The sequence below is a fragment of the Sciurus vulgaris genome (assembly GCF_902686455.1).
Source record: "Sciurus vulgaris genome assembly, chromosome: 5".
In the NCBI taxonomy this organism is placed as follows: Eukaryota; Metazoa; Chordata; class Mammalia; order Rodentia; family Sciuridae; genus Sciurus; species Sciurus vulgaris.
In genome coordinates, this window is record NC_136465.1 from 116,664,426 (window position 1) to 116,679,660 (window position 15,235).

Below are 15,235 nucleotides of genomic sequence, written 5' to 3' on the forward strand. Positions count from 1 at the left end.
TGTGTGTTTACACTGTTGGTGTGACTATATGATTGTATCCACATGCAGATTATCATGGTAGTTTTCTCTGTGCCTTAAATCTGTAAAGTTGAAAAATTTGACAGTCCTTGCCTTCTCCTTAGGCCCTCTTTGCTTTCATGGCCCTGTCCTTCATTCGTGATGAGGTCACCTGGCTGGTTCGCCATTCAGAAAATGTCACCAAGACAAAGACCCCTGAGGACTATGCTGACTCGTTAGTACTTGACATGGTTAAGAACCTTGTCCTAAGATGGGCTGGAAAAGGGCACAGGGAGGTATTAAATGATCTTGGGAAAGTCCAGTTTATGCCCTGTTAGCACTCTGTCTCCATGCGTGTTTCTAGCCTCGTTCGTCTCTCTGTTCATGTCCTCAACTCCTCAGGAGCATCGCAGAGCTGCTTTTCTTGTTGGAGGAGATTAGGGCTCTGGTCCGAAGGCACATCAAAGTGATCCAGCAATACCACCTTCAGTACTTGGCCAGATTCGATGCTCTTGTGCTCAGTGACATCATTCAGGTGTGTTTCTTGATTATAATTCGGAGGTTTCAAGGCGGCCAGTGGTCATCTTTCTCTTGGAGTCATGCTGGTTGAATTTCATGCTTTGAAGATTAGGCATCAAAAAAGCCCTATCTCCCCCTCTACATTCGTTGAAAGAAAAAAAGAAAGAAAAGACTACTAATCTTGGCAGCTTTTTTTCACCCCTAAGTGAGACTACGTACAAATAGGAGAGATAAAGAAAAATTGATGTTAACATGGCAGGGGTTCCAGGAAGTTCCCTCTGTCCCTTGCTGGCTTGCTCTCTGGTTTTGGCCCTTGGCAATTCTTTCTGCCCTCATAGGTTGACTATCACGTAGACTAGTTTCTGCCCTGATGGAACCTGTGCCCACTGACAGCAACTCCAACCCTCTTATAGAACCTGTCTGTGTGTCCAGAGGAGGAGTCCATCATCATGTCCTCTTTCGTCAGTACCCTCTCCTCTCTGAATCTCAAACAAGGTAACTGGAGGGAGGTGGGGGAGGCAGGGTGTAGATGAGAGTCAATATCTTTTTTCTAGAAATATTGATCTTTAATCAGGGAATAGGGCCAGGTGACTCTGAAAAGTACTTAGATTCCATGCAGTCAGATATTAGGCTGCAGTTTTATTGTTTCCTTTTACACTTGCTTCTGGTTTTTTGCAGTTGATAATGGAGAGACATTTGAATTCTCTGGATTAAGACTGGACTGGTTCCGCCTGCAGGTAATGGGCACTCCTTAGATTTTTCCTCTCCCACAATCCTTTCTCTTTTATTTCCTAAACTCTACTCTATGGAGTAACTGAACTTGAAAACTTATGCTAGATGGGACCCAGCCAGGCCAAATTGTAGTCCCAAGCCTGGGACCTGTTTCATTCACCTTGCTTCTTCCTCCCTTTTCCCAACTCCAACCGCAGGCATATACCAGCGTGGCTAAGGCTCCCCTGCACCTGCACGAGAACCCTGACTTGGCCAAGGTGATGAACCTCATCGTCTTTCACTCCCGCATGCTCGACTCCGTTGAGAAAGTGCTGGTGGAAACTTCTGACCTGTCTACTTTCTGGTATGTCCTGGTTCAGACTATCAGTTCAACTGATCTCTTGCCTGGGCTCTGTGGAGGACCACTATTCCCCTAGACAGATGGGAAAGTCCTGTTTTCTTTGCAATCTTAAAAGTAGATGTTCAACTCCACAACTCACTCATGCCAGCTTCCAAGAGCCAGTAATCCTAAGAGGGAGAATTGAAGCTGATTCCCTTATGTTCTGTATTCTTCCTTGTGAGGAGAGCCATTTAGACTTCACACTGCCTCCCCTTATTTAGGATAATTCAGTCAGATGTCTTCTTCCAATTTTTTGCATCTTCATTGTTATCTTTGGAAACTTCCTCAGCATCTCTCCCCTCCCCACTGGTACTGGGGATCCAGACCAGGGCCTCACATGTGCTAGAAAGTGCTCCACCATTAAGCTACAGTCCAGTCCCCAGCCTCTAGCTTTTTATTTATTTATTTATAAGCTCTTGGGACCTTGGGCTTTAAAGAAACACGAAAAACTTGGAAGTTTATGGTGAGAGCTGAAAATAATTGAGATGGTGGAGAATAGGCTCTTTGGAGAATAAACATTTAGTTTGTCTTCCACAGGTAGCACCTGACATTTATTAGGGGCATAACTCCACTCCTTGAAGGATCAAACAAACAGAGCAATAGGTTGTCTCTGCTCTCTGCAGTCAATAAATGGGGCGACATAATACTCACACTAAAAGGACCGCAACATAATACTTGCAAATGTAAGAGAATAGAAAAATAATCCATGAGTTGTGAGGCTATAGGGTTTAGGAAAGATTCGTCTCCTAGAATTAATCTGAGAAGGTTTTCTGAAGCCTGAGTGTCAAATTTTGGGAGAAATGTGACTTTAGGACTAAATTAGGAGGAATGGCCCAAATCGTGCAAAGGTTCTGAGGGAAGAATAGCAACTTGTGTGCAAGGAAAAGGAAGAAGATTATCGCTGAACAATCCTGAGGGGTTAAGGTTCTTGGATTTCCTTTTACCTCAAGGGAAATTAGGAGGGAGTGGTGAATATCAATATTTGTTGAAAGAATGAATATTCTCTGTTCCTCAGAGGGATCAACTCATAACCTTTGTTTTAAGTCTCCTTCCCCTTTCTCCGCAGCTTTCATCTCCGTACTTTTGAGAAGATGTTTGCTGTGACCCTGGAGGAACCTACTATGCTGCGATATGCCATTGCTTTCCCCCTAATTTGTGCCCATTTTGTCCATTGCACTCATGAGATGTGCCCGGAAGAGGTGGGTGTCCTGAACCCTGCTGTCTCTCTAGTCACATCTCATCCTTATCCCCCGAAACACAATCCAAGGGTTGATTTTGGTCCCAGAAAGGGTACAAGCATAGGTATGTGATGTGAGTCCCTAGGTGTCTCAGTTTGATGTTGACAGTGTCCTCTCTTTCTGGACCTCAGTTTCTTCTTCTGTGGCAGTGGGCAGCTTAGGCTTGGGGATGAGGAAGAAGTGACTGTCCTGGAGATAACAAATTCCCCCTCGGTCCCTTCCCGCAGTACCCCCACCTGAAGAACCATGGTCTTCACCACTGCAATTCCTTCTTGGAGGAGTTGGCCAAGCAGACCAGCAACTGTGTTCTGGAGATCTGTGCTGAACAGCGCAACCTGAGCGAACAGGTGGGCCCAGTCTGTTTCTGTCTCCTCTCCAGCCCTCAGTGCCTTCTTCTCTCTCTGCCTTTGTGTTCCTCTCAGATACTAAGTTCTTTAACTCTTCCTCAAGTGGGGCTGAGGCTTTTGTGTATGTGAAGCGATGGCAGGAATCCTTTCTTAGTGTAGCCCTGTCAGTCCTAACTCCCATAGGACTAGATAGAGGTGTCTAAAAATACTCTTATTTGAACAGCTGCACTCCAACAGACCCTGTGTTCCATTTGAGGAGATCTGGAAGATGAGTTAACTTTCTAATTTACTCCCTTCCTCTCTTCAGTGTATGCATGCTTGGGGACTGTGGCCCCCGATCCCTTGTCTTGTCTCCTCTGCATGCTAGCCTCCTCTGTGGCTCTGTGGACATTTTTAGGCACCTCTTCTGTGTTTATCCTCAGGGTTGCTTTCTTGTCTTTGTCTTCTGTTTTTTCCCCTTCTCCTCCCTTGACTGTCTCACAACACCTGGTCACAATTAGCTCAACCTAAATTTCAGAAAATTTGAAAATGAGGAAGTAGTTTTGCTGTTGCCCTGGAGTCTTTTAGATTTCCCAAATGACCCACCCTTCCTGGGTTTGAGTCAGGCTTTGTAGCAGCTTTGGTAGAAGGCAAGCCCCGGTGCATGTCTTTGTGATGTGTATGTATGTGTGTGTATTTTTTTAGAACAGTTACATTATTACTTAACCTTTTCATTTTCTCCTATGTAAAATGAGGATTAAAATACTTTCTTCCGAGAGTTGTTATAAGGATTAAATGAAATAGAGTACACTAAATATTTAATATACAACACTCAATAAATGTTAGCTCTTGTATTAATTGCTGTTGCTGAACATTAAGCCTTTTGCTAGATGTTTGGGGTGGGGATGCCGAAGGAAGGCACATGATCCCTTTCCTTGGAGAATGTTCTACTTTATGGAAAAGGGGAGTACAAATATATGTTTGAAAGAAACTTAAATAGTTAATGCAAGGAAGCTATGCAAGTGAGCATACTTACCAGTGAATTCACTCCCAGGAATGTCTGCCATGGGCAAGAGACACAGGTAAAAAGATTTTCTCAGTGCTGTATCAGGAATGACTAAATTGTTTTCACACAAGAACTTTTGATAACTCTGGCCCTTCAGAATTAACATTTTGGATAAATAATTAGTGATGTGGCCATTACTGATGGTGCTACATTTTGGAGGACTGTTTACAGACTCTACCATAGACACTTCAATTAATTAATTAATTATTTATTTACTTATATATTTTGGTACCAGGAATTGAATCCAGTGGCACTTTACCACTGAGTTACATCCCCAGCCCTTTTTATTTTTTATTTAGAGACAGGGTCTCACTAAGTTGCTTAGGGTGGCATTAAATTGCCGAGGCTGCCCTTGAACTTGTGCCTCCCAAGTTGCTGGGATTATAGGCCCATCATGCCTGGCCCCATAGACACTTTTGGATAATCTCAGGGTTGAAGCATCCTCAAATCCATTAAGGTGGACTCTTTTTTTTTTTTTTTTGAACAGGTGTGAGTTTGGATTTAAAAAAAATAAAATGTGACCGAAACAACAAAATTGGTTTTCTTGTGTGGCTCTTATGTCAATCTAAGAGTAATTGCAACTGAGGAGTTTTCATACATGCTTTGCACATGCTCAGTAGCTTTGGAATCAATGGAGAGAATTCCAAGGTGATTCCTTGAAGGCCATACCTGAATATCCAGTTGTATCAGATGTTTTCTGTATGGCTAACTGAAGAAGAGAAGAGATGCAGGATTGATGTTTAAGTTAACTAGCAAGAAATTTATTTCTTAAAAAGAGGTGGGAGGGGAATGTTGGCTACTTTGGAACTCTGAGTTTTTGGAGGGCTTTGGTGCTGTGGGGAGCTGTCTTCATGAGGCAGGGTATGCAGGAATGTAGCAAGCGAGATAATTGTTCCATCTAGCAAAACATAATTTTCCCAGGTTGGAAGACCCTAGAAAGCAGTTGAGTGGAACTGTTTTATCTTATTGTTTTTGCTTGAGTTTTTCCTATTAGGAAAGTCTCTGTGGCTATAGGTGGGGGAACATGGTGACCCCTGAAAGACACTACTGTCTTGGAATTTTAAGGTTGTACATGGGAAGATATTATGAAAACTGAAAGAAGTGAGCACATTCTAAATAGGCCCCCATTAGATTAGAGAAAGAAAAGCATGGAGGAGAGAGGAGAGAAGAGAGATGACAGAGAGAGAAAGAGAGGGAGAGAGGGAGGATGATAACAGAGAGACCTTATAATTCTTAGGCTACACGACACTTTTAGCAATGACTCTCATTTCTCCCTTCACCTGTGTTTGTCTCCAAAGCTTTTGCCTAAGCACTGTGCCACCACTATCAGCAAGGCCAAGAACAAGAAGACCATGAAGCAGAGGCAGGCTCCTAGGAAAGGGGAGCCCGAGAGGGACAAGCCAGGAGCTGAGAGTCACCGCAAGAACCGTAGCATTGTTACCAAGTATGGACCTGGCCCCAGAGGGCTAAGGGGGTGCTGTATGAAAGAAGGGAAGAGGGAAGGTGATATAGGAAAGGGGAGAAAAGTGGAAGTGGTGGGAAATGAGGAGATGGGAAAACACTTTAGTGTGGATTTTCCACTTTGCTCTTAAGTCAACATTATGCGTAAGGTTCTCGGCTGAGGATGGCTAGAGGAAGAAAGGGCTCGGAGGCCGTGTGCCTGCACAGTCCTCACACACCAGTAGGCAGGGCCAGATCTGTAATCAAGCCTCATTTTATTTTCTAGCATGGACAAGCTACACCTAAACTTGACAGAATTGGCCCTGACAATGAATCATGTATACAGCTTCTCTGTGTTTGAACACACTATTTTCCCTTCTGAGTATCTTAGCAGCCACCTGGAAGCCAGGCTCAACAGGTATCGCTCTTTCTTGTCTATGTTGGCATTACTTTTTCCTTGTCTGTGCGGCATAGCACAGCAGTCCTTGACATAGGGCTTCGATAAGTCAATCCTGAAGATTCTGTTACAGTCAGTCTGGCATAGATTCCAAGTTCCTCTGAAAAGCAAACACAAAGAACCCCAAATCTCTACAGGTGGTTTTATTGAACAGCCAGAACCCTTCACCCTTGGTTTAGTAGAATGAGCAGAGCCTTTGCAGTCAGCAGAGCTGTATCAACATCCAGGCCATTAGCTAGGACACTGCAGCAGATTAGCTTATTTAAGCCATTTTCCTTCCCAGTAAAGTAAGGATAATGATATTTACTTTGTAATTACAAATTATCTGTGATTTAGAATTGATAGAGAATTAGAGATAATTATGAGTGCAAAGTTCCTGACATGTTATAGCCCTTAATAAAATAAATCCCCTTTCCTCCTCATTGCCCCTTATTGCATTTTCCCCTAAATTAGAAGGAACACCCATTATATTGGAATTGAATGCTGTGATCAGCTATTAGGGATGTTGGATAGAATGATCATGAATAATCCTTTAGTCTTCTGTGTTTGGTTTTGGAATAGGTAGTATGTTCGTTCACCAAGAATTTATTAAACACCTAGTATGTGTCAGGAGTGTTCTAGAAGCTATCAACACAGCAGTATACAAAACAGATAAAAATCTCTGTCCTCTAAAACTGCCTTCTAGTGGGGGAGATAGACAAACAAAATAAAAAAGTAGAATTAATGGTAGATTAGATAGTGATCATCCAAGTAGAAAGACAGTGCAGGAGAGGGAGATGGGGCTGTGGAGGTGGGTGTTAGGGGGTGAGAGTAGTGCAGTTTTATATATAGGGTGACCAGGGAAAGCTCCTAGAGGAAGTGACATTTTTCTAAAGGAGCTAAGGAAGTCAGGTGTGTGACTGTCAGGGAAAAAAGCATTCTAGATGGAGGAATTAGCCAGTGTGAAGACTCTGAGGTGGGAATGTGCCTGGTATGTCACATGGACATGGGTGAGCCACTGTGGCTTCTGCAGAATCAGCCAGCCTGGGTGAGACTGGTGGGACGTGAGGCTAGCGGGGGTGGAGGAGTGGAAGACTGTGTAGGTGCTTATGTGTCGCTGCGACGACTTTGGCTTTTATCCGAGATGGAGAACCTTGACTGATTCTCTGCAGAGCTGTCTCCATGTTTCTCTCTGGTTGTCTTAGTAGGAGTTAGGACAGAAACAGGGAGAACAGTTTTGTTTTGTTTTCGGTACTGGGAACTGAACTCAGTGGCACTCTACCACTGAGCTACATTCCCAGACTCTTTTTTTGTCCCTTTATTTTGAGACAGGGTTTCTCTAAGCCTTTTTTATTTTATTTTGAGACAGCGTTTTGCTAAGTTGCCCACGCTGGCCTCAAATTTACCACCCTCCTGCCTCAGGCTATAGGATAGTGGTATATATCACTGTGCTGTGTACAGGATTATAGGTATATATCACTGTGCTGGCCTATGAGTCTGTTTTCTTCATTTGAGTCTTTATTTGTTTATTTATTTTGCAGTACTAGGAACTGAACCCAGGGGTGCTCAACAACTGAGCTACATCTTCAGTTCTTTTTTTTTGAGACAGGATCTTGCTAAGTTGTTCAGCGTCTCACTATATTGCTGAGGCTGGCCTTGAATTTGCAATCCTCCTTCCTCAGCCTCCTGAGTGCCACCATGGCTGGGTCGACTGAGTCTGTATTTTGATTATGGGAGATGCAGATTTTATTTTTCAAGTAGTTCTTTTTGGCAATCCTAGAGATTGAATCCAGGGCTTTGTGTGTGCTTGGCAAACACTCTGCTTCTGAGCTACATCTCCAGCCTCTTCAATTAGGATTTTGCTTAGGTGAGGTAAAATTAGTTTGCATTCGTTACATACACATTAGCTACATGAGAGAAAGTGTCTCAGCTGTATACACAATGTCAAAAAGATGGCAGTGTGATAATCACCCATGTGCACCCCTTCAGAAACTGCTGGTGGTTTCTAGGTCCTGGAGCAGCATGGGCAAGATCCTCTAGTTTCCCCTAACATCTCTGATACTTGCTTCATTGGGCATCCTTGTTCCCACAGCTCCAAGGTTGGCCTAGATGCTCGGCCTCACCTCAGTCTATTCTTTCTGTGACTGAAGGGTCTGTTACCCTTCATCTGGGGAGCACACTCTCCTGTCCCCCTACCATAAACATTTTGCCATAAATATCAAACAAACAAAAAACCTCCCAACCATTTTGTGGCTTTAAGGAAAATCTGAGGAACTCATTTATATTGGGGTGCAAATGTCTGATAAAGGCCTGGAGTGTGGTGTTCCTCCTCCTCCTACAGTTTACTTTTTTCCAAGGAAAAAGGCTTCTGTCAAAGGACTAACTCTAATAGTGACATCTCAGGTAACTGGGGAGAGCATTTTGGAAGGAGCTGGGGTTCCAGGTGGGGAAGGTTCTGCTATGGAGCTCCTGTAGTAGTGTAGTGTGGACAGTCATGACTGTGGCCACATGTCAGCTGAGTGTGTTCCATCCAGCCCTGGCATCCGTGGCCCCTGGGGACTGCACAGCATGTCCAAGGAGTTCCAAGCATGTGTTTCCATTCCTGTCATTGGTCAGAACTATTTCCAAGATAAGACAAATACTGGCACTGAGAGCATGGGTGGTGTGAGCCTGCCTTCAGAGGTACATGGAGTTTGGAAGTTCAGCTCTTGTACTACTTGGCTCAATTTCCCCAGGGGAGGCAGAAAAGTATAATGGTTAGGGATCAAATATTACTGGATTCTACTCCTAGCTCTGCCACTTGCCCGTTATGTGGTCTTCAACAAGTGATTTATTCTATGTCTTTGTTTTGTTATTTATAAAGTAGGGATAATTGTCCCTAACTTATTAGGGTGCTATGAGGTTTAAGTGAGATAGTATGTGTAGTAAGATCAGAGCCCAGGACCTGGAGTGTAAAACACACTCAATAAGTGTTTTGGTGTCTATCCTGTGATTGTTGTTATGTTTTTGTCATTTAGAGCCATTGTGTGGCTGGCTGGCTACAACGCTGCAACCCAGGATATCCTAAGGCCTTCTGAGCTGTTGGCAGGCGTCAAAGCATACATTGGCTTCATACAGTCACTGGCCCAGTTTTTGGGTGCAGACGCTTCCAGAGTCATCCGCAATGCTCTCCTGCAGCAGACACAGCCACTAGACTCGTGTGGGGAGCAGACCATCACCACTCTCTACACGAATTGGTCAGTGTTGCTTACCCTTCCCCAGTGCCTTACCTCCTTGTTAGCACTTTTTCCTTTACACAGTGGGACCTCAGGACCCAAGCATTTTAGCTTCCAGGGTCATGGACCCCCAAATGCAGGCTTGTTCCTGCTTGAGGATCAGAGCAAGACGCTGGGGCAAATGCTGACCCACTTCTGTCCCCCGTGACATTTCCTTCAGAACTTTAAGATAACATCCATCGACCCACCCTGCAGCCTTTTGACCCTTTTCCTATTAAACTCCACTTCTTAACCTTCCTTTTCTAGATTCTTACTGTTTCAATTTCTAACTTCCTCTTTCTGATATTCTCTTAGTTCTTTTTGCCTTAGCTTCTCCCTCTGAGAACATTCTTCCGCCTTCTCTCTGGAACGTTGTGTCCTCATCCCCAGACATGACCATATCAAGTCTAGTAGATTATTCTTAATAGGAAAGGTGGCCTCCTCCCCCAAACTGGAGAAGGCCACCAAATTGTAATCAATATTGTTTCCTTTGAGTTTTTGAAGAGCTGGATTCCTACTTCCCCAAACCACTGGGTGGTGCTCTTAATCTAATATCAGCTTAGTGGGAGTTATCTGCAAAGAACCCCCTGAGTAAGGGGAGCAAAATTTACAAATACAAATGTCAACAGGGGTCAGGCAGGTAAGATAATGAATGTCATGGGCTAGGTGAGGACTTCGATGGGGTGGAGAGGGGGTTCCTTTCTAAAGGGAACAGCTTTCATTTAGCAACACCTGAATGCTGCCCACAAAACTCTTATTTTTTATGTAAAATCCTCTGCCTAAAAAATTTGATAACAAATTGAAATTGAAAGGGAAAAAAAATATATTTGACAGCTGGGGTTTTCCCACTGGTGGTTAACTTATGACATCTGTAAAATATAGACTCAGAGCTGGTACCTGAGTGTGTGGCAGGGGCCAGGCAAACCATCCCCACCTGTACTGGCTGGTGCCCAGCTCCTTGAAACTTTGGTCAGAGGTCAGGAAAAAATATTTGGAGAGTGGATGACCAATGTTCATGGGGCTTCTCTCTACCCAGGAAGTTTGACTTGAGGTTGACTTCCAGGATCCTAGGTCCTCAGTCCAGCCCTATTGTTGGAGAGGTTGAGGCTAAGTCTCTCTCACAGGGGCCCAATTATTGGGATTTTTTTTTTTTTTTAGAGGAATTGAACCCAGGGCCTTGCACATGCTAAGCAGGTGCTCAACCACTGAGCTACACCCCAGAAATCCAGTAGGATTTCTTTTTTTATGACAGGTTGAGTCTGTCTTATCTGACAGAGCATAATATTAGGGGAATGCATTGTTGGAGAAGAGCAGGGCTGACAGGGTGGAAGCATCCATCATTGCAAATTTTTGTGGTGCTGGGGATTGAACCCAGGGCCTTGTGCTTGTGAAGCAAGCACTCTACCAACTGAGCTACATCCCCAGCCTGCCTGTCATTGAATTTTCAGCATAAATACCCTACAGACTAGAGGCCAGAGCTTGGAGTTTGGACAGTTACACTGTCTTCTTTGAGTTTCTCCTCATCTTGGTCTTTAGCAGAGTTTCTCTCCCCAAGCCCAGTGGTAGGTAGGGTTAGGCAGCAGTGGTTAGGAGAAGGGATCAGACGCTAATTGGTGCTTTCTTGGCCAACCTTGAAGGTACTTAGAAAGTCTGCTCAGACAGGCAAGCAGTGGGACCATCGCCCTCTCCCCAGCCATGCAGGCCTTCATCAGCCTTCCCAGAGAGGGGGAGCAGAACTTCAGCGCAGAGGAGTTCTCCGACATCTCTGGTGAGCTCGGGGCCTGGTCTTTGCCTCCCAACAATACCTTGGCCCATAGACCCTCTCTAAATTCTCCTACCTACAGAGTGATCCTTCTACACTCTCTTTAACATCTCTGCTAGGCCCTGCTAGGATTTTGGGAAAAATAAAGAGATTCTAAGTGAGGCCCAGAATTGAGGAGTGGCCTGGGGGTGCTGAGAGTGGAGAAGGAGAGTTTAGGAGCTAGGCAGGGATGCTGAAGTCACTGAAGGGGTTAATTTTTCTCTGAAGAATGAAGGAGTAGCACATTAGTGATGGGTAAAGCGTAAGGAGGGCATTCTCATGCTTGAAATGATTAAACGGTGGTCTGATGCCATGGCATTTTCTTTCTTGGGGATAAATTTAGAGCCTTGGCCCATGTTTGTGTTGCTGATATTTAATAATAACAATGATGATGGGACAATGAATACATTCTGAGCAGAGTTCTAAATGTTCACACACAGTAACTCAGTTAATCTTTACAACAGCTTGAAGTACATACGCTCATTATTCCCATTTTCCAGATGAAGACACTGAGGTACAGAGTTTAAGAGCTTGCCTAAGGTCATGCATTCATAAATGATAGGACTGGAATTTCAATTCAAGGCAAATGCCAGAACAATGTAGGGCTGGTTCCCAGTGTATAGAAAGAAGGCTTTTGTGCATGTGGGTGTATATGTGTTTTGTGGGGGCAGGAGGATCAGGGGCAGGTAAGCGGTGTATAGGGAAAGAGTTGGGAAGCTGCTTTCCATTTTTCTATCTTACTATTACTTCCAAGATACTGGAGAATTTAACCCAGGGGTGTCTTACTATTAAACTATACCTAACTATATCTCTAGTGCCCACCTCCCCAAAGATATTTTTGTGAGACAAGGTCTCATTAAGTTGCACAGGCTGGCCTTGAACTTGCCATCCTTCTATCTCAATATTCCCAGTAGCTGGAATTATGGACATGTACCACCATGCCCAGCAACTGGTCCCTTTTAAAAGAGGGTTTGAAATCACGCAGGTCTTTTTTTTCCCCATGGTACTGAGGATTGAACCAGGGCTTTGCACATGCTAGGCAAGTACTCTATCACTGAGCTCCATCCCCAGCTCTTTTTATTTTGTGATAGGGTCTTGCTAAAGTGCCCAGGCTGGCCTTGAACTTGTGATTCTCCTGCCTCAGCCTCCTGAGTAGGAGGGATTACAGGTGGTGTGCTACAGGACCTGGCCAGATCCTTTTTTTTTTTTTTTTTTTGGTACCAGGGATTGAACTCAGGGGCACTTAACCACTGAACCATATCCCCAGCCCTTTCTTATATTTTATTTAGAGACAGGGTCTCACTGAGTTGCTTAGGGTCTCTCTAATTTTCTGAGGCTGGTTTTGAACTTGGAATCCTCCTGCCTCAGCCTCCGGAGCTGCTGGGATTACAGGCATGCGCCACCACTCCTGGCTTGCCAGATTCTTTTTAATAGTTGTTTCACAGACTCAGTTATTCACGAACCACTTTCCTTCTTCTTCCTCTCACCTCTATACAAATCATGAGTTGTGCATGGTGTCTGGGACAAAGAAAATGTTCCAGGGAGCCTACCTTCTAACTTTTTCCTTCCTCCTTTGAGAATGTTAAGAAAGCCAGAGTATACAGTTGTGTTTTCAAACAATTGTGTTTTCCAGTTTCACCTCCTTACTGTCATTGTATCTTAATCTTTACCTGCTGGGGGTTTTAGATGTCCCCTTCCCAACAGTTCTACTCTCAAGCTGTAGGCAGCCTCTCAGATCTGCTTTAGGTCTTGCTGACAACTGACAAGCAGCAGGAGGTAATGCTCATTCCCCCTTCTACCACCACACCCCAATTTCCGTGGGTTACCATGGCGATGGGGCAATTCTATTGCAAAAATAGATAGAAAGGGAAGAATATCCTGGGGTTACTAGCTGGGTGTAGAAAAGGCTGGAATAGGGAGGTTTGGCAGATCCAAATAGTAGATCAGTGCGTCTCCTCTCCATCACCCCCAGATAAGGCGACTGTGGTCCCCTTCCCCTCTGTCAGCCATGTCAGCATTATCTAAGTTAACTAGTTAGGAAATCCTTTCATAATTCTCAGCTGAGCTCTCCCTATTGCAAATAGGTGACTCTGAAAATGTCTAGTGTCTGCCGTGGACAAGGTTGCGTGTTAGGTTTGCTTCCTTCCTCTGTCATTGGTGGAGGTGGAGATCAACGAATTCTGCCTTCAAAGACTTGGGTGCGGAGTCTTGACTCTTTGCTCTCTGAACGCTGATTAGTGATAGTCAACTTGCCTTTCTTCTACAGCTCTCTAGTTGTTGATACTTCTGGTCTTTTATGGTTTTTCCTGCTGCGGTGGCCCAAAGCCAAAGATCGCAGCTAGAGTTCCTCTCTAGCAGAATTTGTCAGTAGTGTTTGCAACACAGAATTTCCCCCGGCAGGTTTTACTTATCTCAGAAAAGGCAAAGCAGGCTGGGTGGGAGGAAGAAGGCATTGGGGAAGACCAGATTTGGAGGAAAAAAGAGTCGAAAGGAAAAAAAGAATGGAGATGCTGGGGATGTGTGTTGAAAAAAGAAAAGGTAGCTTGTGAAGGGACAAGCTTCACTTGGACAGTGGTGCATTAAATAAGGGAAGTAAAAGGGGCAGGAAGGCATTGCATCATGTTTCTGGACCTGCCTCTGCTGGATGAGCACCTAACCCCTTTTGTCTGTAGAGCCAGGATGAAGTGCCTGGGACCGAGATTTCAGAGGGCTGTTAATAAATGTCGTAATAAAAATCCTTTATTCATATGTATCTTTATCGTTTTCGAAGGGTTTTTATAATGTAGCCTCTTACTCTCATGGCAATCCTGTGAGGAATTCATGGAAAATATGAATTTCTTCATTTTACAGAGAAGTAACAGGCTCAGAGAGACTAATGGCTTGTTTCAAATCTAACAACTCATGAAGCTAGTATGGCAAGAGCCAAACCCAGGTATCATGTAAAGGGCTTGGGAAAGTTTAGATTTTTATAAGAAAGTGAAGTACATAGTTATCATTTATGGCAAGTCTTGGCATGAGTTGCAGTGGGAAGAGGGTAATTGTCCCATGGTGATCTAGACCTGTCATCCGAATGCGGGCTTTCAGGCCATCTTTGTTTTTCAGCTTCCCATTTCCTTTCCTTGCTAAACATTTGAAATGTTCAAATTACTCTCATCCGTTGTACAAATGCTCCAGTGTCCCCTGGGCCCCACCTGGGACCTCTAAAACTCTATTCCAGAGATGCGAGCCTTGGCTGAACTTCTGGGCCCCTACGGCATGAAGTTCCTGAGTGAAAACCTGATGTGGCATGTGACCTCTCAGATTGTGGAGCTAAAGGTACTGTGGAAACAGGTCCCCTGGAGAATGGTCCCACCTTGGGAGAGAAAGGGTAGGTGAAGGAGGCTGGGACAAAGATGTAACACTGTTTGTTGTCTCTCTCTCTCTCTTTTTTTCCCCTACTTAATGTCTCTCTGTTCCTGGGCTGCAGAAACTGGTGGTGGAAAACATGGATATACTTGTTCAGATCAGATCCAACTTTAGCAAGCCGGACTTGATGGCATCTCTGCTGCCCCAGTTGATGGGTATACACATCCCCCGACAGTCAGAAGGAACTATGGGAATGACATTGTTAATGACAGGGGTGTCAGGGACCTGGGGGTTTGGCTGAGTCTGAAGAAGCATAACTATCACTCTGCTCCTAAGTTCTCTTCTCTAAGATCCTTCTTTCTCCTCAGGGGCAGAGAATGTGCTGAAGCGCATGACCATCATTGGAGTTATCCTCAGTTTTAGGGCCATGGCCCAAGAGGGACTTCAGGAGGTGAGTGTGAGGGGGGACTTATTAGAGAAGCCCAGAGGCTCTGTGGATAGGGCTTGCGTGAAAAGTTGTGGAAGGGCTGGTGAGCACTGAAGAGAGGCAGAGGTTCTAGGAGATCCCTGTGGCTGGATGAGCGCAGGAAATCTGGAGGCACGAGGAGAGGGAGAGCTTGGGCAGCTGGCGAGGCTCTTATCTAAGTTGAGGCCCCTTTTCCGCCTGTTCCCACTTGTTTTGGAAGGTGCTGACTGCTGCCC

At 44.6% G+C, this 15,235-nt stretch overlaps 1 protein-coding gene across 1 annotated transcript in view; it reads left to right on the top strand.

The window, feature by feature from the left end:
* The window catches only part of NCKAP1L (NCK associated protein 1 like), a 48,153-nt gene that overhangs the window by 20,851 nt on the left and 12,067 nt on the right, over positions 1-15,235 (top strand). The window contains exons 12-25 of the mRNA XM_079141564.1: positions 123-232; positions 400-532; positions 930-1,011; positions 1,195-1,253; positions 1,446-1,591; positions 2,694-2,826; positions 3,093-3,212; positions 5,556-5,701; positions 5,984-6,115; positions 9,151-9,369; positions 11,025-11,155; positions 14,406-14,503; positions 14,655-14,748; positions 14,902-14,984. Of these exons, the coding sequence (XP_078997690.1) occupies positions 123-232; positions 400-532; positions 930-1,011; positions 1,195-1,253; positions 1,446-1,591; positions 2,694-2,826; positions 3,093-3,212; positions 5,556-5,701; positions 5,984-6,115; positions 9,151-9,369; positions 11,025-11,155; positions 14,406-14,503; positions 14,655-14,748; positions 14,902-14,984 (1,686 nt within the window). The remainder of the gene's footprint in view (positions 1-122; positions 233-399; positions 533-929; positions 1,012-1,194; positions 1,254-1,445; positions 1,592-2,693; positions 2,827-3,092; positions 3,213-5,555; positions 5,702-5,983; positions 6,116-9,150; positions 9,370-11,024; positions 11,156-14,405; positions 14,504-14,654; positions 14,749-14,901; positions 14,985-15,235) is intronic.